The sequence below is a fragment of the Dasypus novemcinctus genome, chromosome 14 (assembly GCF_030445035.2).
Source record: "Dasypus novemcinctus isolate mDasNov1 chromosome 14, mDasNov1.1.hap2, whole genome shotgun sequence".
NCBI classification, from domain to species: Eukaryota; Metazoa; Chordata; class Mammalia; order Cingulata; family Dasypodidae; genus Dasypus; species Dasypus novemcinctus.
Window position 1 is genome coordinate 102,153,639 of NC_080686.1, and position 24,453 is coordinate 102,178,091.

The 24,453-nt window shown below is 55.7% G+C and overlaps 1 protein-coding gene across 1 annotated transcript in view; it reads right to left on the minus strand.

The window, feature by feature from the left end:
* Positions 1 to 23,837, minus strand: part of COL22A1 (collagen type XXII alpha 1 chain) — a 246,506-nt gene extending 222,669 nt beyond the window's left edge. The window contains exons 1-2 of the mRNA XM_058276085.2: positions 23,747 to 23,837; positions 18,498 to 19,064 (exon numbers count right to left, since the gene is read on the minus strand). Coding sequence (XP_058132068.1) covers positions 18,498 to 19,064; positions 23,747 to 23,837 — 658 coding nt within the window. The remainder of the gene's footprint in view (positions 1 to 18,497; positions 19,065 to 23,746) is intronic.
* Positions 23,838 to 24,453: the final 616 nt, after the last annotated feature.

Here is a 24,453-nt window from a genome sequence, read left to right on the forward strand (position 1 = left end):
TCCGGGGGGAGGGCCGTAGGAGGCCGGCACGGGGCAGGAGGGAGGCGGCCACCAGGGCCCTTCCAGAGGGGACACTAGAGTCCCAAGGCCCCTGGGCCTGCACCAGCTGCCCACATGCCCTAGGAGGCCTGGAGCCCGGCAGGGGGCCCACGGGGCAGGAAGCACAGCTGGGGCCCGGGAGCCCAGGCCAGGGGACAGGGACAGGGTTTCAAGGAGCTGCTGCAGGGACAGGTAGACAGCAAGGTGGACAGATGTGAGCACACTCTGCACAGGGGCCAACAAGTCCTGCCCAGCTGGGAGGGCTGGATGGGGTAGGGGAGGGGAGCAGGATGGGGACCCCCACAAGGAAAGAGCACATTCCCTGCCATGAGACAAACAGAGTGAAAAGTCCGTCCCCCCACCAGGGACTCTGGGTAACCCGGGACACGCGCCGGCTCTGGGCTTTCTCTGCCCTTCCCTGAAATGCAGCACTTTCTACACTATTGCAAGTGGCCGATGAGACCCTGTGACGACGGTGCCCAGAAAAGCGCCAAGTGCTGGAGCCAAGGCAGGCGCACAGAGCCCAAGGCAGGAGCACAGAGAGTGAACGATGGATTCACTCCAAGATGGGCCTGTGCCGGCACCGCTCAGGGTGCAAGTCCACACAGGCGTTCCCACTTCACAGCAACCTGGGGTATACAGCGATCCCCATCCTGTAGTCGGGAAAACGCAGGCCCGGAGTGCCGAGCCCCGTGGAGCTGCCAGTGACGACCCCACGTGCAGCTCGGCTGGGCCCCCCTGGACGGCTGGCGAGGGCATGCTGGGTGCCTGGGCACTCCCTGAGGGCTGGAGCTGAGACTCCGGGCCTGACACCTCCCTGGGCCCAGCCCCTGGTGATGGCAGAGGGCAGTAAAGGCCGGCTGGCCGGAGAGGACAGTGTGGCCTCACAGAGGCTGTCAGGGTACCCCGTGAGGTGACCAGGTCGAGGGGCTTGGCATGGCGTCCGGCACAGAGTAGGGGCTCAGCGGAGGGGCCTGGGCTGGGACGTGTTTTAGAAAGCCGGGCGGTGGAGGCAACGCTCAGTGAGTTGGGGCTGGGCTGGAAGCACCTTCCTCCGCCCTTCCCGGAAAGGAAACCCACTCTGGCTCAGAATTTCCTCGGCTGTGAGCAAGAGAGCTGCCGCCCCTCCCAGGAGCAGAGCCGAGAGCTCGGCGCCCTGTCTCAGCCCACGGCCCGTGTGGCCAGCCTTGGGCGACGCACCCTCGGGCCTTGAGGAAGGGAGGGCAGGGCCACAGGGGTCCCGCGCCAGGTACCTGGACAGTGGGCAGGGGAGCCCACTCCCCAAAGGCCCCCTGGGCCTTCCCAGCAATCTTCCGAACAACCCGGCAGCTGAAATTGTAGCTTTACAGAGACCCATGGGTTAAGAGGCAGAACCGGCCACCCTCTGCCACGAACCAGAAAAGTGAAGGATTGGAAGAGCCGCCGAAGGGTTCTCCAGCGTTGCTCAGCTCCATGCAGGCTGGGGAAGAGCTCGCTCAGCCCCCGGAGGTGGGCAAATGGGGAGGAGAAGGGAACTGCTTGAAAGTCCCCGGGCACCGGCTACCAGCTAAAGTGATTTTAAAAGATAGTTTACACACACTGATTTCAAAGCAGCTTCACTATATGGGCATGTTTCCAGATGGAGAAGCGATATTCAGAGGCTGAGTATCTTATCCAATGTCACACAGCAAGTGGCAGAGGCAGGACTTGAACCCAGGCAGTCAGGTTTGAGCAAAGGCGCTCTCGACCACTACGCGCACAATGTCAGAGTTGGAAAGCACTTTGGGTGGGATATAAGAGCCAGCCAATCGCGAACAGCTGCACCAGACCAGGCCTGGCCTTGGTCTCACACAGGTGCTCTCTGACCCTCCAGGACCCCGCAGGGCGGCTGTTATTCCCCATATTTGACAGGTGAGTGAGGAGAGCTCCGCAGTGAAAAGAAAAGGATTGCCATTTGCCACCCCCCAGGGAAGTGAAGCGTTTCAGCTGAGAAGGTCCCGGGTGGAGATGCGTTTGTAGGCCCAGTTCCACCTGCACCTCCTGTTTCAGACTCCCCAAGATCCCTGGACCCCCTTCCCCTCCTAGACACAAGTGCATCAGACACCAGCTGCTTCCCCGGAGATCCCCTATCCTCTGGCAGGTGCACCCCTGTCTCCCAGTGCCTCCTGGCCGGAGGGAGGGTGAGGTCAGGGTACAGAGCGTTTTGGGGATTGCTTTTGTAAACGCAGAGGCAGCCTGGTGGTGGAAAGTGGCCAAATTCTGCCAGAAAGAAGAGGCACCCTGGATCCACAGACGGCTGTGGGCCCTAGGCAGGGCTGCACCCACCCTTCTTCCTCTCCTCGCCTCGATCTCAGGGGGACTGGAGGATGGAGGGAGCCTGATGCACAAAGAGTGGGGGTGGAGTGGGCTTTGCCGGGCGGCTGCCTTCCCCCTAACCCGAGCACCTGCCAGCCTGCTGGCGGAAGAGCCAACCTGAAGCAGGGTTGGAGAGAAAGCGTGCCCCACCCCACAAGGTGGCTAGGGAGGCCTGGCTCTATTCTGCCACTTGCCCCTTCTGTGTCTCCATCTCCTTTCCCAAAAGCGGGAATAGAAGTGTGGACTTTCCCCATCCAGGGCCGTCCTGAAGACCAAATGGGGAGGCAGCGGATGGGAAGTCCTCGGCAGGCGTCTGGCCTCTAAACGCCCGTTCTTTCCTTCACCTAGCCCCACGTGGGGACTCCCAGCCACAGCCGAGGAACAAGCACGCAGCAGAGAGCGTCAGAGGCCAGGCGCGCCCTCCGCGCTCACGCGGGTCAGAGACACAGAGGAGCCACGCCGTCACCCACCAGCGTGCTAGCTCCAAGCAGCCGGGGAGGGCCTGGAAAGGTCTTCGGCGACGGAGAGCAGACTGGGAAGAGTCGTGGGCCGGGCGGGGGGTCGCAGGCCCGGAGGCCGCTGGCTGCCTGAGCCGCACACGCGGTGGTGCTTAGAGGAGGTCCAGGCAGGGCCTGTGGGCGCCGCCCCAGCCCGGGGACTTGGGAAGGCCTCATTCCCTCTGGAGAGTGTCCCTCCGCGCCAGGCCCCGTCCTCAACCTCCGGACCCGCCCACTTGTCTCCCGGAGGCCGTGCTGCTGCTGCTGTCTGAGTGTCCATGTGTCCTCTGGCTTTCCCACTCCCACTCTCCCTGAATTCACCCCCCGCCCCCGGGGAGGTGCGCCGAGCTGCTCGGTCTCTGCTTCTTTCCACCCTGCCACTCCTCGGCCCACCGTCCTCGCTCCTCCTCCCCTCTGAGCCAGTCTTCTCACGCCCTGGGGTTCGGTCACCGCCCACACCTGCCCCACCTCCTGCGACCTGTGCTGTCCCCCACTCCAGCCGCTGCTGATTCCTTCTCCCCTCCAGCCTCCCCTCTCCTCCCTGATGTCCTCCCTTACCACCTTCCCCTCCATCTTCCCTGTCCCCTCTTTGTCCTCTCCCCTCCTCCCCTGCCCCTTCCTCCCCCACCCTCCTCCCCCCATCCCTAGTCCGTTGCTCCATAAGACAAGCACAGGAACAAGGACAGAGGTCATGGGACTTTTTAAATCACGACAACAAAGCAGACGGGGTGGCACTGTCTGGGAGGAGTGGGATGGATAAGGCAGGAGAAGGTCAACTACAGCATCCCCCTTCCTCTCTGAGCCCCAGCCCCAGCCGGCTTCCTTTTTTTTTTTCCCCTATTTTTTTTTCCTTATTTTTTAAATGTTAGATTAAAAAAAATATGAGGTCTCATATACCCCCACCCTCTACCCCACTCCTCCCACATCAACAACCTCTTTCATCATCGTGGCACATGCATCGCATTTGGTGAATACATTTTGGAGCACTGTTGCACCGCATGGATAGTGGCTTCTTAAACGCCCATGTCCTGAAGTCCTGGTTCCTGCCAGCTGCCCTCTCCTCCCCCGTCCTCCAGAGGTCCTCCAGGGGCCCAGGAAGGCCTGGGGCACCCTCGGAGCACAGAGGCTGCAGCGCTTTCTGTCCAGCAAAGCCCTAGCCCTCCCCTCCGAGGACGTGCAGCAGCGGGGTGTGCTGGGGGCGGCAGGCAGTCGCCCCCATCTGTGCCCCTGGGCTGAAGCCCCGGCCTGCAGCTCTGGCCGCTAGCTGTGCCCCCCTTCACCCGGGTCAGCCCTTTGTTCCAGGCAGGGGATGGAGGTCCCACCTGCCTGCTCCTACCGTGCCCGCCTGGCCGTGGAGCTTCGTCCCCAGAACATAGCGGTGGCCTGCTCCCCCACTTCCATCTTACCCGAGAAGCTGCTCCACCTTTCCGGCCCTTGCCTCACCAGAGCACTGGTGGTGCCAGGCTCTCTGTCAGTCTCTCTATGCGCATTTCCTAATGAGCAGCCAGCCCTCCACCTGCCCCTGCCCTGCCCTTCCACCCCTCTTCTCCAGCACTCTGCCACCTGTCCCGCCACCTCCTTCCAGGCTCACGTCCCAGCCTGGGGTGTCTCCAGGCTCAGCCCTGCTCGCTTCTGCTTCCCCTCTGGGGGTCCAGGTTGCTCTCAGCCAGTTTGGGGTGTAAGGTCCACAGTCACACCTGCGCTGGGGCGGGGCGGGGACCAGGGGCAGGCCAAGAGGTGCTCGGGCACGCAGCTTACATGGCCTCCCCCAGGCCAAGCTGGCCACCGCACAGCCGCCCCTGATTCAAGGGTCCGAGGCGCCTCCCCAGCCACCCGCTCATCATGTCCTAGTCCTGGGGGGCCTCAGCTGCCGGCCGGAATCTGCTCCTTGGCTGACCTCCCAGCCCCCTGAAGCACAAGGCTTCGAACAACTGCACCCTCCTGCCCCACCCACTCCTGCTTGCCTGGCCCACCCAGGACGTGCCCCTCCAGCCCGCCCCAAGGCAGGAGGGAGCTTTCCATCGTGTTCCCCAGCACATCCCCAAGCCCCTCCTACAAAGAGACCTCCCCGAGGGGCCTTCCGCTGTCCGCACCGCCCAGCCTGGCCCCTCCCCAGCTCCCCTGCCCACACCTTGTCTGACCTGAGGCACGTCCCTCCCCAGACCTGCTCAGCTCCATCTGCCATGCCCCTCCCCCCTTCGGGAGACCATGACTGCGTCTTCAGTGGAGACCCCAGCCCCACTGCTGTCACCCCATCTCCTAATGCCCCCAGCTCTCCCACCAGGTGTCCACCAGTCCTGCCGGGGCTCTCGCGCCCTGGTGGGGCTACAGGCACCAGGGGCCCAGCTTCAATTCAGCAGCCCACGTGGAGTGGCCTCTGCTTCCCCATGGCTGCCCAGAGGGACAGGGATGCCAACCTGCAGGACAGGAGCACTCCCCCAGGATGAGAGGCCTGCAGAGCCGTCCTGCGCCCTCCCCTCCACATCCTCGTGGCGCTCCCATGTAGCCCTCTGCTGACAATCCACTGTGCCACAGCCGCTGCCGTTTCAGTGGCACCTGCTGGCGTCCACTCTGCTTCCTGCCATGCACACTTCCCTCCTGCAGCCGGGCTGCCCTGGGACGGCCCCACACACAAAGCCTCAGAGTGGAAGCTTGGCCTCAGGTAACCTTACCTGGCCGAGACCTCCAGGGGCTCTCCTTGTCCCTAAAGTCCCTCAGCGCAGTCCATTTCCACCGCACAGGACAAGTGAGCCGAAGGCATAAATTAGAGAGCAGCCGCCTCTTACCCAGGCTCCTTCACAGGGTCGCAAGGGGGTGTTCGGTTTATGAAAAGGTCACCATTTTTCAGAATGTTTCTTATACTTGGCTAAAAAGTTTAAAGCGAAATAAAATAAATCCATCAGTGGCTTGCTAAATTCTCCCCATGGCCGCAAGACCCTGCAGAAGTTGATCTGTCCACGCTCCAGCGCCATCCTCAGCCAGGCTCCTCTGGACCCTAGTGGCCCAGGACCACGCCTTCTGCGTGCTTGGCTGCACCGCCCGCTCCCTTGGATGAAGCATCCCCTGCCTGCTTGGATGAAGCATCGCCTTCTCCCTGCTTTTCTCATGTGACCTCACTCAGAACCTTTCTGTTCATTTCTTTTATGTTAGCCTCCCTTGGGTATGCCCAACGGAGCAGGCATTAGCACTTCCAGCTATAATTTTCATTGACAATTCTTAGATGCTAAATCTTTAATGGTTTGATTTCCCTGAAGATCTGAGCTCCGTGAGGACAGGGGCGTTTCCTCATTGCAATGAATGCACTCCCGTCCTGCACAGTCCCAGTGTGTAGCCCGTGGTCAGCTTTGGGTTAATCTTTGCTGAAACAATGAAGAAAATGCTGGCCACGAGCTATAAGATGGGATTTATCATCCCCAAGTTTCAGATGAAGAAATGAGAGTCAAGGAGGTCAAGGGGCAGCCTCAAGGTCACAGGGACAATTGGGAAGAGTATGGGGACAATGTGTAGGACACATGTGCTGGACCAGGAGTTGCCAAAGTATTTTCTACATTTGAAGTTATTTAATTTTCTCAAGGGAAGTGTGACTGCTGTACCCATTTTATAGGTGACAAAGCCAAGGCACAGCAGGTTGGTAAGTAAAGAGATTAAATGGCAAACACAGGGTCTCAAACCTGGGTGTAAACATCGCAGCACTTAACTCTGATATAAACTGCTGGGTCTCAGGAGTTTAGATGTAAACATTCTATGAAACTTCTCAAAGCTCAGATTTTTCTCAGGTCCTCACCAGAGGTCTACTGGCTCTCCATTTCTTTCTTTGGGATGTTTAAAGCCATCTGTGGCTCCAGTCACAAATACCTGACGGACCACCAGGCTTTGACATAACACGGCCTGATCCCCAATCCCTCTAGCAAAAACTAAGGCGTGACACGGGCTGGTTAGTTGACAGTGGGTGCCCTGCTGCGAGCCAGTGTGCCCATTCGGTGTCTGTAATTATCCCTGCCTGAATGGGGACTCTCGTCTCAATTTACAGGAGAGCAATGAGGAGGCTGAGTAATGGAAGCTGGGAGTATTTTAAGACCTGCCAGCAGGGACAGTGCCATCTCCCAGACCCACCCCAGGCCCGGGGAAGGGGCCTGGGGCCTTGGCATTCCTTCAGACCCGAGTTCCGTTGTGCAAAGAAATGATGCTGAGCAGGCCCTTTTCACTTGCTAGGCCTGGATGTCTCCATCAAGGATGCAAGGAAGGAGGGGTGAGCGCGGAGAGCCTGATGTGCCGGGTATTTGCAAATCCACAGAAGCCCGTCTCTCCAGTGCCACTTGACTAGGCCATGGCCCTGTCCAGCCCCTGCCCTGCGCCCCTCTGCAGTGGGGACGCAGAAGGCAAGCAGAGATGCCCACCACTTGAGCCATGCCCTCTCAGAGGCCTCACAGTGGACTCAGGAGGCCTTTTGTCTCCTGTTCCCAAAAGAAGACACTGGCGCCAGTCCCCAGGGCCAGCAGCGGAGCCAGTCAAGAGTGGGCCTCGGGATGGAGAAGCCGTGCTGCTTCACTTCCACGTGGCCGCTCCCCTTCCTGCCCCAGAAAAGAAAAACGGGGCGATGCTGCTGGGACCGAGACATGCCCGAGGGCCCCCTGGGCCTCTTCCGGGTCACCCCACCCCGTGCGGCAGGAGTGGGGGAGGGGGAGGGATCAAGCCTACCCAGAGCCCCTGCTCCCCTTCTAGACCCGGACTTCCCCGCCCAGAGGGCCTGAGCCCTCTTCTAAGGACACAGCCTGGCCTCCCGGCTGCTCCCCCGCGGTCAGCCCTGAGGCCCTGGGTAGGAGGGGGGAATAGACTTTCAGGCACACTTTTTACTCCTGTAACTTAGAAACACCAACGTGTGTCACATGCTGCCTCCTTCTGTCTCTTGCCCCAGGAGTCGGCCAGGACCAACCTGAGCAAAGCTGCAACTTGCCCAAGTTCACTTGCTCAGGCACGCAGAGGCTGTGGGCAGAGGCCATGGCCAGCCCTGCGTTCCCATCTCACGCGTGGCCAGCACAGCCTGCACACCAGGCGCCACGAGGCCTTTCTCCTTCCCTGATGCGGGGCTCACAGGCAGCAGAGGCCTGCAGTGGGAGACACAGCAGCAGGTGCTGCAGATGCCAGGCCATGGCCCGCAGGGGAGCTGAGCCTCCCACCTGGCCTGCTGGTCCCCCAGTGCAGCCCCAGGGTTGCCGCCTCCTTAGCCCCTCCCCCAGGCCTTTTGTTATTTCTGGTTGTAAATAGGAAGTGTCTGTTTAAGAACACAAACACCACACCCTATGTATTCCTTACCATATCAGACCACATCAGCCAGCCAGATTTCCAGCCCATTTTTGCAGGGGGGTGTATTTCACAAGGGCAGACAGATGTTCAAATGCAAACACTAATTTTAATCAGGTCGCTTTCTTCTGGGCAAAGGCACGGCCTGCTGCAGGGTGAGGGACAGCAGGAAGGGCTCTGACAGCCCAGAATGACCTGGCTAGGGTTGGTAAGGTCGTGTGTGCACCCACACGTGTGCTGGTGCACATGAGCGAGCGTGTGTGCGTGCCTGTGTCTTCATATGCTTGTGTGTCTACACAGGTGTTGGGGAGGGCTGTAAACCCAAAGAAACCAGAGTCAGTGTCATCAAAAGATAAAAGTCAACACAGACACATTTTTCTGCAGAACGAGTTGTAAAAAATGTACTGCTTTGATGATTTTCTTTCCTTCATCCTTCTAAGTAAGCATGAGGCTTTATCGGAAGCACTGCAATGAATTGGTCACATTTCTTGGAAAGCCCCTAGACATCTTTTAAATCCTTGTGTCCCTACTTGCTTTCTAGTAAGTTAAACAAATCAGCTAGGACAAGTTTAGCTGCAGGCCATGGGAGACACTGTGGAACGCCGAGTTTCTCTACGTATTTAATTACATGGAAGCATGTTTATAGCTAGATATATACTTATAAATGGGTCGTGTACATACACATACTTTTTGCAAGGATCATTTAGTAGCAGCCTCTATAGCTCAATCCACTTACCATCTCAAAACTGAAACCTGGATGCGACACGTACAGTCAGCCCCCACACGTCGGATGCCTGGGCATGACACGAGCCCTGTGACGGGGCCCCCCCTCGTGCGTGCTTTCTCCATTCTACCTGGGATGACACTGGGGACAAAGTGGAGTGGCTGGCACAAGGCCCTCCGCCCAGACAGTGGCAAGGGTGGCGCAGATTCGTGTCTGACCTCCAAACCCTGCTGGTCCGACCAGGGCGCAAATCCTCGCCCAAGCCCCGGGAGGGTGTGAGGATTTCTCAAGGAAATACGAGCCACCCCTAAGAACAATAAGCAGAGGAGGCACCTGTCACTAGACATCACAGGGGAGGGCAGCTGGTCCTGCATGAGAGGGACCAAGAACCGGAGGAGGGAAGCCAAGGAGGAACCGAGGCCCAGATCAAACACCCTGTCCAGGGCCGCCTCGGGAGTCGGGGACGATGGCCTGAGAGTCAGCTGTCCTATCAGAACACGGGACCAAGGGTCAGCAAGCTTCTCTGCAAAGGGCCAGACAGTAACTACTTTAGCCTATGGAGGCCACATGGCCTCTGCCACAACCACTCAACTCTCACACTCTAACATGAAAGCAGAAATAAAACTTTATTGACAACACTTGGTGGCTGGCTGGGTTCGGCCCCCAGGGCCGTACATCACAGTCCCTGCATAACCTTAAGAAAGCTACCCGAGTGGAATGATTTCCTATACAATGCTCATGACAGATGAACTTCTCGGCTCTGCTTGATTCCCTTCCTGGGATAGAGGTCTTAGGTCTAGGAGTGTTATCATTGGGCACTCTGATTTTTCTAGAAAGTTCTTTTTTTATATAGACCTACCTAAAAATATTAACTTTCCCCACATGAACAGCCTCACTACGAACAATGACAACTGCACTCAGTTATTCATGAGACTGGAAATTATCATCTCAGTTTCAGAGGCGAGAAGACCCAGACTCACAGAAGTGAGTCCCTGGCTCAGGACCCCAGCTGACAGGAGGCGGAGCTGAGAACCTGCTCAGAGCTCTCTGCAGTCAGAGCAGACGTCTGAGCCATGCTGCACATTCACAAGAATTAGTATGTCATGGGCACTATTTGCTGGGACACACAGAGCAGCTTAGGGTGTGTTCCACTACTCTAGAAAGTACATGTGTTATGACTGCCTTCACTTTACAGGGGAAACCGAAGTTTAAAGAAGTTAAATAATTTGTCAGAATAAACACAGAACCCTGGATTTAAACCCAGGCATTCAGACCTCTGAGTCTACCTGCTTGACCCTGGATGCTATAAAGCCACAGCCTCCAAGGGAGAGAAGACAAAATTGAAATCCCAGGCCTTCCTGGAATTCTCATCCTGTAATTCTCTCCTATCCCAAAGGCAAGGCTTCTCAAAGAGGGTGAAATTGGGAGCGGATGTGGCTCCAGCGATTGAGTGCCTGTTTCCCACATGGGAGGTCACAGGTTCAATCCCCAGCACCTCCTAAAACTAAAACAAACAACAAGCAAAGAGATGAAAAAAACCAACTCTGGGGAGCTCAGTGGTTGAATGCCAGCTTCCCATTTACAAGATCCCCAGGTCCATTCTCTGGCCCCAGAACCAAAAAAAGCAAAAAGAGAGTGATAGTGTCCCTCAGGGGGCAATTATTGGTTTTTGGGGAAGAGGGTGAAAAAAGATCTTAGATATGACAATGGTTTGTGTCCTTCCAAAGTTCAATTCTACCCAGCAACACAAACAGATACACAGAATATCAGTGGTATTAAAATTTCATGGAAGGGGAATGATTAGGGGGAAAATGTCTAAAAAGACTCCTTCAAAGGGGAAATAATGAAAAAAGGATGGAGAAGCACTGCTCTAAGTGAGCTGTATTTAACTGGATTACCATTCTGTAAAGTAATGTATCTATTACAAACATTACTAAGCACACACTCGTCCAGCATGCTCAGGGCACCACTATGCACAGAGCCTTCCACGTCTAACTCACGCGATCGCTTCAACAGTCTACAAGGCAGGAGGGGTGCCGCCATCCTCTTTCCAGAGGGGAAGAGATGCGGAAGAAAGAGGCTACGGCAGAGCCCCAGGAGGGTGGAGGCAGAGCTGGGAGGTCAGCCCTTGATTGTAGCAACCTCTTCTGAGAATCAGGCTGCAGGAGCAAATCTACAGGCAAATGAAGAGATCAGCAAGGCAGAGTCCTGCACTGTCCTGGGACAGCAAACCAGAGCCAAGAAGCGAGAATGCTCATGACTTGGGAATAATTGAAGAAATGATGGTACCCCTTATGGTCCAAGAAGACACATTTGTTAGGAAGAAAAATCTAGAGTCACACAGCCTGATTGGAAACAGGCTGCTTGGAGTGAATAGATTCTCTAGCTTTAGCCGGAGGCCGAAGTCAGGCAGGAGCAGACACCCAGGGGTTCCCAGGGGTCATCTCTGGGCGTAGGCCTGGTGGGGTAGACTTGAGAGGCAAGTTTTTCTGCCTTGAGTTATATAAATAAAAAATAAAGGGTGGTTTTTAGCTTTTCATCATTTTCAGTAATGGCCTCATTAAAAAAAAAATCCCCAGCCCCTAATCAGAACTGAGTAACGCAATGATGGATTCCAGCAGCTGGCACCTCTCGTAACGGGTTTAACCAAGAGGAACTCTGAGCGACCTCTAGGAGCAGGGCGGGGGCCCAGGGCTGGACTGCTGCTTGAGGCGGATGCGGTCCCCTGGGTCCAGCCACAGACATCCACGTGGCCACCCCAACACCACAGCTGCTGCAGCTGCCGATGCCCGCCGGCCCCTGGCCCCACCCAGAGGGCGGGACCCTGTGTGGCCACACACAAGTTCCCAGATGTGTGTGTGTGTCCTGAGCTCACCACTGAGGCTCTGGCCTGGCAGGGGGGTGTGGGCACAGAAGAAGAGCCCTCAGTTCAGGGGAGATGTGGCCCCAAGAGGTTCCTCAGTCAGACACACCCACAGCCAGCCTCAGAGGCCCCCCCTTGGGCGCTGTCTGCAGGGCCCCAGGGGACAAAGTTATTATAGGGGTTTCCAGGCAGGCTCTGCCTCTGGCTCAGCGAAGACCTTGGCTGGGCCTGAACCTGCCTCTTTCTCACCGTGGGAACTTGGGAATGTGAAGCCACAGGACTAAGCCTCCATTTCTGACTCCCAGAAGTGAGGATAATAATACTTTCCCCCAAGTACCTTATTAGCTGCTCCCACTGCCTCATCGTGCCACCTCGGCCACACCTGCCTGTTGCCCTCCAGCAGGACACGTCGACCCCTACCTTTGCCTCTGCTTCTAGAAAGTCACCCGAAAGAAAAATCATCTCTGTCTCCCTCATGCCGTAACCCCCATGCCTCAGAGCAGTGCCTGGGAAATACGACCGTGCGTTGAAAAAAGTAACGAGTTAGACAAAGAGTCTTTATGAAACCCGGTGTTGTGAAGATCAGGAAAAGTCTATTCCATTTTCAAATACATAAAAAAATGGTGTCATTGACTGGAAATCTGTCACTTGAGAAAAAAAAAAAGAAAATATTTTTCCAGGGAAGCCTAATCATTGGCTCAGTTAGAAGTCTAAGTGTGTGCACGAGCCACAGTCAAAATCGAAGGAGGGCTACTCAAAGCGTAGCTGCGTTGTCCCAGCCTAATGTCACTCGATCATTTCCAGGAACAAGCCTGCGAGGTAGGGACTGACCCCACGCTGCAGGGAGCGAGACTCGGGGCTGATGGACTGCAGAGCCATGGGGAGCCGGGATGCGGAGCTGGTGCGCAATGCACCTGTCCGGTGAGCTCCAGGACACGCCAGGAGTGAGCTCCAGGGCGCGGGAGTCGGCTCCCCTCTGGCCAGCACAGTGCCCAGCGGCCCTCTCCTCCCCATCTCTGCCTTACTGGCAAGTATAACACCCAGGAGTCAACTCTCAGGGGTGGGAGGGCAGCTCTCCGAGCTCCCCAGGAAAACACCGACACGGGGGTGCAGGGGGCGGGGGGGAGGTAGACGCGTGGCACGTGATTGCCGCAAGCGATGAGGCGCCATGGGGCAGAGGAGAGGCTCTCTCTTGGCCCTCCTCCCAGCCCAGGAGTCCAAGAGCTAAAGACAGGATCTAAGACGGGAGAGGGGACGGGGACCACCGGAGAGTGTCTCCAAAATAGAAGCAGGCGGAGGCGCGCATTCCACAGGCTCACTTAGGGCACCCGATAAGCTATAAAAAGGCTGTTTGTGGCCAAGGCAGAGGCAGAGAGAGCTCCTAATTACAGCGATGCCCTGGGGTGGGGCCCTGCTCCTCAGCCTCCACCCTGCGCTCGGCAGGAAGCTGAGGCTGAGCTCGCCTCCCCCTGGGAACCTCCGTCAGGCCAGGGAGAAGCAGAAGTTCAAACGGTGACGTGGAGGGAGGACCCTGGACATGCCCAAAGCCGAAGGCCCCGGCATCACGGCAGAGCTCGGGGAGCGGCTGCAGTGGGCCACGGGGTCCCAGGCTGTGTCGCAGGTGGTGGTTCATATAAAGGATGGGGAGGCTCACTGGGGCTGAGAAACAGGAGCATGTCGCTAGCGCTGTCGGCCATGTTGTTACTGTTACTGCCGCAGCTATTGTTACTCCACTCTAAGTCTGTGGATAGTCTTTTTTCTCATCTATAAAATGGGGATAACGATTTCTTCAAGTACTGTGAGGTTCACTCACTGAACGAGGATGCAGGGGCCTCCACATAGGAGCCGGCCCCAGGCTGGGCACTGGCGACGGGCTCGGGAGTAAATTCCAGCAGGATCCAGCAAGGTGGTGGGAGCCAGCAGGTGCTGAGTGAAGTTTAACACTCAGCCCCCTGTGATCCCAGACCAGCCTTACAGCCTTGGCATCATCAAAAATAGAATGAGAAGAGCAAGAAAAAGTATTTAGAGGACTGTGACAAGAGTCCAATGAAATGACAGAATTAAAGATTTTCCTAAAAATCATGACTTGCAGGTAAGAATTCAGGACCAGGAGACAGAGAGCAGGTTATTCTCCCAGCTCTGCTCCTAGCTGTGCTGCCCTCAGGCAGTGACTCCACCTCGTTCACCAGTCACCTCAACGATAAATCGGAGATCACAGCAGTGCAAACTCAGGCAGCGGGTCATTGCAAACATGCACTCTGATAATGCACATAAGCGCAGAGTAAATCATACACGTACTGGATGACATAAATTAGTAATACTAAGTTATCATATTCGCAGAGAAGCAAGGAGGTGTTTCTATGGGATAACATGCCATCGTCTGCAGGTGCAGTTGGAGTCTAACACAGCTCCTGGTGCAGTGTTGAAGGCACCTGTTCCACCCCAGAAAAAAGGCGTGATTCAGCCTTTCCCAGCCAGCCTCCTTTTTCAGACCCTCACCAAACTCCAAGATCTAACAGTTTTTCTCTGCCAATCAAAAGGCGGTTGAGTCCAAAACTGAAGCTTTTGTTGGCCATAACTTCAGAATCGTGTACCAGTGCATATTTGTAGATTATTATTCTTTGCATTTTTGAGGGGGCAGAGCATCGCACAAGCATTCTAATGTGCACATCGCAGCAGTGAGCACAGGATCGCCAAGCCCCTGCCTTTGACCACTAAGGCCGCAGCACCTCCCACGTGGCAGGCTCTGATCAGGGCACGTGGGGCTCAGCAGGGAACAGGCTTGCCCTTGCGGACTTTACATTCTTGCGTGGGAAGACAGACAGTAGGCAGGCACAGAAAGAGAGCAGGGGCAATTCCTCTGGAGTGTAATTATCTAACTGTCTGCTGCCCCAACTAAATGGGAGCTCCTCAAGGACAAAGAAAATGTCAGATCCATTACTGATCCCACCCCCACATGGCATGTGCCGCAGCACAAAGGAGGCACTCGGCGTGTGGTTCTTGCACAAGTAAACGAAGGAACTGAATGGAATGGTTACTATAAAGCATGGTGGATGGAAGGAAGGAAGAGAGGAAGGAAGGGAGGGAGGGAGGGAGGGAGGGAGGGAAGGAAGGAGAGAGGGAGGAAGGATTGGATGGATTAGATTGGACTGGATTGAATACTACAAAGCATGGATGTTGAATGAATGAATAGATTGGCTTGGATTGAATAGAATGATTACTACACCAAAAGAGGCATATATTAGTCTGTGAGTTTCCCAATCATCAGTGTAAAGCCCCTATTCAAAATAGCTCCTTATTCAGGCTAAGTCACCCACACGCATCTTCCATGTGCCAAGGGATGCCTGTTCATTTGGATTTTGAGAAGCTTGCTAAATGGTTTCCACTATATTAATGTTAGCTACTTTATTTTGTTTTGCTTTTTGTGTTTTTACATTTTTATTGTTTTGCTTTCTTTTTAATTGAAGCACTTGCAAAGGGATTTTGTCTTGTTTGTCACCAGAACAGACTAGACCCACTCCTCTCACAGCTGTATTTACCAACACTGATTCTCTATGGACCGCTGAGCTTTAATTCAAATTTTACATCTATTTAGGCACTGGGAGAAGCCTAGACAAAGAGAACTCACAAGTTTTTCTTAATGGGATCGGAGTGGACATGGGGTGTTCTGAGCTGGCTGCAACCATTGCCCCTTCTCTTGGTGAAAAACAAAACAACAAAACTCTTTCTTGAAGGAATGGAGAGGAGGAGCGAAACTTGCCCCCAAATCTTGGCCCGCGGCATTCCACCTCTTTCCCCACTAGGCTCCAGGAAGAGTCACAGGGCTCGCACTGGTCCAGTAAGACTGATGCCACCCAGGGTGGCTGGAGAATGGTGTGTCCTCCCCTCCCGGGTTGGAGGATGACTGGCCTTGCTGACCCTGCTGGGACCTCTGTCCGCCCCCCGCTCCTCCCCATCCATCCTCGCCCTCCTGCTCCGAGCCCAGGAGGCTGCCTGGGGGACCCACATGGCCGCGGCCCCTTGCGGGCTGGTGCCAGGCGGGGTTTGGCTAATAGGAGGCACGAGCCAAGCAGGAGGCAGGGGCGGATGGTGTCTTTCCTGGGCCCCCTCTGCCCGGGCCCCACATCCCTCTGGCAGCCACTGAGTCCTTCTGCGGACACAGCTTCTGTCTGGCAGCTCCCGGCGCTTTTCATCCCCCCTGAAGCTGGCTTCTCCCTCATGCTAGTGTTTCCTGGTGGATCTCACCCTTCCCTAAACAGAATCTACAGCAATATCTCTTTTGTGAACTCTTTTTACTGCCGGGACCCTGACTAACACAGACGCTAAGCAGCAAGCGGACACCAAGAAAAACCTAGAAACACAGAATCCCATATGTCCCAGTTTCATTGTTTGACCTCTGGCTTTTGAATCACGCATAACAATAAACTCGCTTTATTCTTCTAGCTGGTTTATGTGGGGTTTTTAGTGAGCTGTGATCAAAAGCACCGTCCATGATTCAGAACCAAAGTCCACGATGGTCAGTGCGTTTGGGGGCACAAGGAGAAGAGGCTGGCGCATGGAGGCTGAAGGCCTAGCTTTGTGGCCAGCTCTGCTAGTTTATTGGCTGTGCAGCTTTTGCCCCATGGCTTGACCTCTCTGGGGCTGTCCTGCCATTCTTGGTGGCACTGCTCTGAGCACAGAAGTTCTTCCAAGTCTGGTTTCTGCCCTGCTGAGATCTAGAACCAGTCGTAGCCCTGGCCAGCAGGATGGCCAAAGAGCAGAGGGGTTCAGAATGAGCCTTCTTCCCAGCACCCCTCACCGAGGCGTTCTGGAATGGCAGCGGGTGTTCACCTGATTGCCAGCCAGTCGCCCCCGAGGGCGGTCCCTCAGCCCTGGCCCTGCCCGTGCCGCCTCCTCTGGCTTCCTCCCCCTTCCCAGCTCACTCATTCCCCTCTGGCCTCCTGTTGAGGGCCCAGCATGCCTTGCAGCTGTACCTTCCAGGATCTTGGCATTCTGAATGCTCACGTGCATCCCAAGGAAGGAGGGTCAAAGGAAGGCACCATGGGAAGTCCACGGACAGCGCTGCGCCGTGCAGGGCAGGCTCCTCCACGAAGCCTCCAGACACCTCATCCATTAAATGGGCCTAGTCATCAATGCTCACCCGTCCCCAACCCCATTTGCTGAGAGCCTCCAGCGGTCCCGTAACAGGCGTCCCTTTCTCCTGCTGCCCTCCGGCCTTCCATTCCCGGGGTGGACCTGACCCCGTCATGGCCCTGCGCAAACCTCCCAAAGACCCTCCCATCAGACAACCGAGAAGCCCATCAGCACCCACTCACCTCCTTCCCTCCAGCCTGGGCCCTACTGTAGCCCGTCGAAGGGGCGGGGCATCCATCAAGCCCAGGCTCCTACCCTGCAGGTCATGCTCATCTTTCTAAACCACCTGAGCACCTCCTCCTCCAGGGAGCCCTCCCTCATTCTCACCACCGCCACCCACCTCAACCAGACAGACTGGGCCAAGGCTCCCGCCACAAGAATCCGCCTCTCCATTCCTCAAAGCTTTCCCCTGTGGCACCACAATCATTTTATGTGACTTTCCCTGTATTTTGATTTTTTTTTTCCTGTAGCTCCAGACACTAGCATGAAGCAACACAAAAAATGATGCTCAATAATTCTCTGTTGATCGCACATATGAAGGGTAAGTGAACTCACCAGTGTCTGCTCGCTGCACTGCTCGCGGCCCCAGGCCTGTGTCCATTCTCTGGATGTAGCCTCCAGCACCTTCCACCACCTCCCCAGCCCCTGAGGCTGTCCCCTGTGGGCCAAGGAGTGACGCTCTGGGCCCCAACCCACCTGCAGAAGTCAGCAAGGCGCAGGCTGACACTCTACCCCGACCGCCTTCTGCCCCTCAAGGCCAGCCCCTGGGGGCCCTGGAGGGAAAGTCACCTAGACGCCAGAAGGACAGATGTCAACCCTAACGAGAGGCCCACTTCACCCTCCCTGCCCTGGGGAAGAGGGCTGCCCTCAGCACGACTCCACCAGGGGCCTGGAGGCCGGGCGTCCAGGTCAGAGCCCAGGGGGGCATCAGCCTCCTGCCTGCTGGCCACACACGCCCGTCCCCAGCCCATCCTGTCCCCAAGCACCATCTTCACATTCCAAACAAGTAACTTCCAGACCTCAGGTTATCTTGGGTCACCGGGTCCACAGCACTTGGCCCAGGGGCCAAGCAGCCCCTGACCCCCTCTAGAACTGGGCGGCAGGCTATAGTTCACAGTCTTTTCTTGGACCATCCCTCACTGTGACTCCCGGGGGGGTTGGAAAAGGGACTGCTCCATTTCACCCTGATGGGTGCACTGTGGGTACCCTCCAGGGCTCTGGGCCTCTGCGGGTGCCCTTCCCTCACCAGGGATGCTCATCTAGGGGCGCAGGAGAACACGGTGCTCCTTAGTTCCAAAGCCCTTTCCACCTTCGGCCCCTCACTGTACCCCCCCGAAGGAAGATGGGAGACGCTGCTTGCTAATAACAGGCACGGGCTCGGGGTTTGCACCGCCCGGGGACTCCCGTCATTGAACCCACAAACGGCAGACTCCGCCCCCTCTGCACCCCTCTGGCGCAAGTCGGGCCTCTTCCGCAATGGCCCGGGCTGCGCAGAGCGCCCCCTGCCGGCCGGGCTGGCCGAGGCGCCCCCGGCCCCGGCGCCCCCCGCCCCCCGCCCCTCGGCGCCCCCCGTCCCTCGGCGCCCCCCGTCCCCCGGCGCACTCACTTTCGCAGAGGCGGCGCCGCAGCTGCCCGCGGATCTTGTCGATGGCGTCGAAGTCGGAGACGTGGAAGACGTGCGCGGCCTTGGGCGCCGAGGCGATCTCCTCCAGCTCCTCGCGCAGCGCCGCGCCCACGCCCACGGCGAAGAGGCGGATGCCCGCGCGGCGCGCGGCCGCCGCGGCGTCCAGCACCACGTCCTGGCTGCGGCCGTCGGTCAGCAGGATGGCCACCTGCTTGAAGGCGCGGTCCCCGGGCCGGCCGCCCGCCCGCGGCGCGAAGCTGCGGCCGGTGACGTAGCGCAGCGCGTCGCCCGTGTTGGTGTTGCCGCCGTGGTAGGCGAGGCGCCGCGCCGCCGCCTTGACCTCCTCGCGCGTGCCGAAGCGGCCCAGCTCGAAGGCGGTGGCCGGCCGGTCGCTGTAGCGCACGACGCCCACGCGGGTGCGCTCGGGGCCCACGTCGAAGGTGTCCACCAGGTGCGCCACCCACTGCCGCACCTTCTCGAAGTCCTCCCTGCCCACGCTGGAGGAGGTGTCCAGGAGGAAGACCAGGTCGTAGTGGACGGTTTTGCAGCCTGCGGGGTGGGGAGAAAGGGGGACTTAGGCCCGCAGGGCGGGAAGGGGCCCTGGCCTGGGACCTCAAGGGGTGGCCACGTCTGCTTGGCCTCTCACTAGCTGGGGCCTTGCTGGAACCCCAGCCCCCCAACATGCAATGATGATGGGGTCTCCAAGGCTGCTGGGAGGATCAACTGAGAATAATGTTTCATAATAATGATCCTCCATCATGGGACACCATGTCAGTCAACTCAAAATCAAATGCTTTGATTTTGGTGAAAAAGTGCCTTCCTTACTTTTATTTTTTTTTCCTTCATTACTTTTAAAACTTACAGATAGAGCCTGCTTAGAAAAGCAATAAAACATATTTTACACGCCCATCTTCCTGTCTTCGCAGAGATAACCACTGCTAACCCCATGTCTACTTGACTCATTTCAAGTTCCTTAGCACTATGGCTGGAAACTGCACGCTGATGTGTAAGCTGTGCTCTCCACATCCAGCAATATGCTAGAAACCTATGTCCAGCCTGTGAAGGCCAGTCTCCATGGCTGCAGATTCCACTGCCCTGATGAGCCTAATTTGTTTAGCTAGTGCTCTTTTGTGGAATATTCAAACAGTTTACAGTATTCCATTATTATAAATAATACAAAATAGTTTGCACTCATATATTTAAAACATAAAATTACAGAAATTATAAAATATGCTTATATTTTTCTAAGTATAAATTTCATATAAGCAACAAAATGCTTCTGATTAAACAGAAGTAGGTGCTATATCATTTATTTCTAGTCCTCGTCCCCAGTTTACAATTAGAGAATATGAGGGAAAGTGTTTTCAAATTCCAAAAGGCTCCACAAATTGGCAAGGTATGACAGAGAAGCCCTGACTGGACTCTCCCAGGTTCTGGGCTTGGCCATACCTTCAGCAATGGCCTGAGAAGCCTCTGGGGCCCCTGAGAAAACATGTGGCTAGATTTAAAAAAAAAAAAGACTTCGTTCCACGATCAGATCGGCAAACGTAAAAGATAAAAGGAACATGCATCCCACACCTGACGGGGTTACGGGGTTTGCGCACTCATTTCCAGGGGCCTTAACGGTCTCATAAAGGAGGACATCTGTTGACCCAGCAGTTCTAAATGTAGTGCCTGACCCTGAGAAACCAGCAGGCAAACGCAGCAGCAGTAACAACAGAATAGCTCACGGCAGCGTGGCCCAGCAGAGTCCTGGGGACAGCCTAAAAGATCACCCTTATGCAACTGCCTAATAAAAATGATGTCTTAATAGAGAGGGTGCTAAGCAGCCCTTAGATGAAGGCTAGGAAGAAGCTTTATTTACCAGCACAGACAAATTCTCTAACTTACTGTTGGGTGTAAAAGACAGTTTACAAAACATTATGCATAATATGATAGACTTTCTAGAAAGAAAACCTATGTTTGCGCGTATCTATGTGTGCAATTGCATATCTATCCTCAGTTGAAGCTGCAGGAGGAAACACTGCTTGCCTCTGGGCAAGCAGAACTATGAATGATGTTTGTGAATTTCTTTCTAGTCTTTCATATTTTCTGATGTTATATTTGCAAGCAATTAATAATAATAAAAAAAAAACAGCAAAAGCAAAAAGTTGTATGTATTTACATGCGCACACATAAATGCTTTCCTACCCCAGCCTGAGCCAATGACCCTCTTGAATTCTCCAAATCTCCCTTTCCCTTTCATTTTTAAAATCCAAGTTACAATCATTATGCCAAGGGTCGAATTAAATCCACGCCATAGCAAGATTGACCCCTAATGGGATTAGAGCTTTTAGAGTGTGTTTGCCCAGAAGGGAGGACTGAGAGATCGTTCCAGGGAAAGTTTTCTCCTTGACACAAAAAGTTTTGCTCCTTTTGTCTAGGGGCCGTAATGCCCCAGCCTGTTCAGGTGATGTGCTGCCAAGGGTGGGCAGGGCTGTAATCCCAGAGCAAATTTGCTTTAAGGCTGCAGGAGGGCTTTTGTCCAGGAGGCCGCCCCAAGGAGCCCTTTAGAACTCTCCTGGAGGCTGGGAACAGACTGGACAGTGGGCATGTGAGAGTTAAGTGTGACGGGTGGACAGGCCCTGACCCTGGGGACAGGGGCCCTGGCGTCTGGCCTCGGGACAGAGAGAGGGCAGGGGTCATTCAACTGCTGACAGATGACCACTTCCCTCTGGGGAATGAGGCCATGGAAGAGACCTTTCCACGTTAGAGTCTGATAACCCCATGAATCCCGGCGGGTGGGGTAATCTAATGTAATGTGAAGCTCCTTTTCTCCATGTGTACACAGGCTACCCATGGTTATTACAGTGTCTCAAGCTAGCCAGGCTTCTGAGAGGCTCAAGCAGAGCAAACTATACGAGAGAACTTTGTAAAACTTTCTTTGTTTATTTGGGAACTGTGGCAGTTTTGAGATTATTTATGAATTCCAAAAAGAGAGATTATATTTGTAAATTCCTCTGGGTGTGAGTCCCTTTGATTGTATTACATTCAGCTGAGATGCCTTTGATTACATTATGTTAAGATGAGGACTTTGATTCAACCACATCAGTAGGGTGTAACTCGATTTAAGTCCCTGCCCCCTTGGTGGGCTGATATAAACAGGCACTCACTCAAGAAGACATAGAAGATACGGAAAGAGAGAGAGCTCCATAGAAATGGCAGAGGAGAGAATTTTGATCCTGTGGCCTGGGAAGAGAGATGAGCCTGATAATTCTCAGCTAAAGAGAAGAGAGCAGCTAAGCTGAGGAAGCCTGGAAAGAAACAAGCCCTATGCCAGCCTACAGCTGAGATCAGAAGAAGCTGGGCCTACAGAGCCCTAAGAGGAAGAGGAAGGAGAGATCAAGCAGACATCATCTGCCATCTTACTTCAACATGTAGCAACTGACTTGGAGAAAGTACCTCTTATGGTACCTTGAGTTGGACTCTTTAGGGCCTTGTGACTGTGAGTTTCGACCCCAAATAAATGCTTTATAAAAGCCAATAGATTCCTGATACTTTGCATCAGCACCTCTTGGGCTGACTAATACAGGGACCGTCTTTGTTTTGAAGGTTCAAGGAATAAAGCTTTAGCTCAGGCACAACTTTCCCTGTGTCCTCCCAGCTTCACTGCTCACTTGCTGAGGGTTTTAGGCAAGCTGCTAAACCTCTGTTCTCAGCTCCTCATCATGAAATGGGGGAAAGGCTTTACCTCCAAAATGCAGAGACATGGCTCTCTCCTGCCCCATGGGTGGTCAGGGGGCACCTGCTCCATGTTAGAGCTGAAGCTCTCCAGTGTCCCGCTGGGTGCCACCCATTGCTGATGACACTTTTCCTTCATGTCTCAGCATGGGAAGGAGCCTTCCTGTATGGGACCTTCAGCCTAGAGCAAGGAGACCCTCAGCCTAGTGTGGGGGGCCCCAGACTAGTATGGGGGATCCTCAGCCTAGTGTGGGGGCCCTCAGCCCAATGTGGGGGATCCCAGCCTAGCACGGGAGACCCTCAGCCTAGCATGAGGACCCCAGCTTAGCACGAGGGGCCATCAGCCTAGCATGGGGGTCCCTTATCTTAGCATGGGGGGACCCTTAGCCTAGCACAGGCATGGGGGACCTTCAACCTAGTGTGGGGGGAGCCTCAGCCCAGTGCAGGGGAGCCTCAGCCCAGTGCAGGGGACCCTCAGCCTAGCACGGGGGGACCCTCAGCCTAGCACAAGCCCCATTGTGCCCCGCCCCGCCCCCTGCTCCCCTGGTCTTTTGCAGCTCCAGCTGACCTCTCCAGCCCTTCCTGAGTCTGCCCCTCATGGGCCTGTCCTCTCTGTCCTGACCACCTCTTCTAGCTGGACCCCAGTGAGCCCATTTCCCCTGGGGTGGGCCCCAAAGCCCTTCACAGAACAGAACAACACACCAGGTCCCTAATGCTGCCCCACTCCACTCCCCGTGGCAGCTGGAAGTTTTCATGGACCCCACAAAATCCTGTTCTTAAAGCTAATCCGTTCCTGAGCATGTAAAGCACTGTAGGCAGACCTTTGATTGAATCACTCTAGTTACAGGTCTTTGATTGGATTGTGTGAGCCAGGGTGGGTTTTAATTCTCTTACTGGAGTCCTTTATAAACAGAGGACTAAAAAGCCACAGGCACAGAAAGACTGCAGAGACAGAGAGGAATGCAGAAGCCAGGAGAGAAGGTCCTGGAAGGCAGAAGCTGCAAGCAACAAGGCCGGGAGAAGAAGGCAGAGACGGAGCCCAGCACGCTGCCCTTGGGCCCTGGCGTGCGAGAGGAATCCAGCACCCCCTGTGGCCCGTCCCCGGGGAGAGAAGCATCACCTGACCAAGCCTTGGTCTGGACATTTCCACGGCCTCAGAACTGTAAGCTTCTACGTTAATAAATCCCCATTGTAAGAGCCAACCCGTTTCTGGTATATTCTTCCCGGCTGCTTTTAGCAAACTAAATTACCCCCAAAGAGAAATCCTAAATACACTTGCCAGGTTCATACTCACAGCCCATTATATGATTGACACAAGACATGCTCCGTCCACACACAGCCGCACTGACACTCAATCACATATGTACAGATGTGCACACACACTCACGCACACATGCTCTCGCACGCCAGCTGGTTCGATCTTTAGGTGGTTGGCATGCACATACCACCCCCCACGCTCCTGCACACATGGTGGGGAGGAAGACAGGTGCATGCGCAGTGGGCCGGCCCACCTGCCCTCTGGGCCTGGCAGCCGCCGTGCCGGTGCCACAGCAGCAGCAGCAGCCAGAGGAGGCCAGCGGCATTCCCTCGGGGGCTGCCCATGGCTCTCTGTGCAGGGATGAGCTGTCTTGACCGGGAGGAGACGCCGTCAGCCTCTACAGGAGCCTCTCCTGTGTGGAGAAAGACACGCTTTAGATAAGAGCTCTCGAGCTGGAGGCTGTGGGGAGCCCACTGCCCCCTCTCCTCACCCCATCTCTCGCTCCCACCGGACGGGCCCCTGGGCAGGCCTGTGTCCTCCCTCAGACCTTCTGAGAAGCAGAGCCCCCAGGGCCCTCGCCCTGCACTGATCCCTCTGCCCGGCCCTCCAGCCTCCAATTCACAAGTGCATGTTGAGCCCTGCAGGGCCCAGGATCAGACACCGGGATGCAGAGAGGAGTGGGGCAGGGTCCCGGGGCTTGGGGACCCCATGACCTGCCTCAGAGCTGTGGAGAATGCCTTCCCCGGGCCCTCCCGAAGACAGTACACAAGGCCTGCCACCGAATGCCTGCCCTGCCCGGCCGTCCCTCTCCCCTCTGCGCTGCGCCTGGCAACTCCGAGCTAGACCGCCCTTTCCCACTGAGGCCAGGTCTCTAAACTGACTCCAGGAATGTTCAGCCTCTCCTGAAATCCCCATTCCCATACTGAAAACCCTGGCAGTCCTCTGCTCAGTATGCCCCTT